The sequence below is a fragment of the Entamoeba nuttalli genome (genome assembly GCF_000257125.1).
Source record: "Entamoeba nuttalli P19 unplaced genomic scaffold asmbl_3097, whole genome shotgun sequence".
NCBI classification, from domain to species: Eukaryota; Evosea; order Mastigamoebida; family Endamoebidae; genus Entamoeba; species Entamoeba nuttalli.
The window spans coordinates 6,583-6,992 of NW_008575831.1; the positions used below are offsets into that span (position 1 = coordinate 6,583).

The 410-nt window shown below is 30.5% G+C and overlaps 1 protein-coding gene across 1 annotated transcript in view; it reads right to left on the minus strand.

Moving 5' to 3' along the window:
• The window catches only part of ENU1_054950 (hypothetical protein), a gene marked incomplete at both ends in the record, with an annotated part of 1,062 nt that overhangs the window by 320 nt on the left and 332 nt on the right, over nucleotides 1-410 (minus strand). The window contains one exon of the mRNA XM_008857968.1: nucleotides 1-410. This exon is cut by the window's left edge and continues 320 nt beyond it; it is cut by the window's right edge and continues 332 nt beyond it. Coding sequence (XP_008856190.1) covers nucleotides 1-410 — 410 coding nt within the window.

Genomic DNA, 410 nt, shown 5'->3' on the forward strand with positions numbered 1-410 from the left:
TAATCCTTGTTTTATTTGCTGCATATAACTCTGAAACCTCTTTACCAACACTATCTCTCATCCATTTTTTATTAATACGTATATCCAAAGTGAAACATCGAAGATCACCACGGTTATTTCGAGTACATTCGTAACTTAAAAATAATTGATTATCTGAAAATGTAGCAAATCCATCAGCAAAGAAAAATACATCTCTTAAGTCTGCAACAAATACCCTGTCATATTTTTCTTTATTTTCTTCAAGATATTTTTGTATTACAACGTATCTAAGAACTGCTCCATTGTATAATAAGTCACTTTTCACTGGAATAACTTCAACCCCTTTTGAATTCATTAATGAAGTGAAATTAGCTTCTGGTGCTTCTCCACATAACAATAATATTTTTGTAGCATTTGGAATTCCGTTTTGA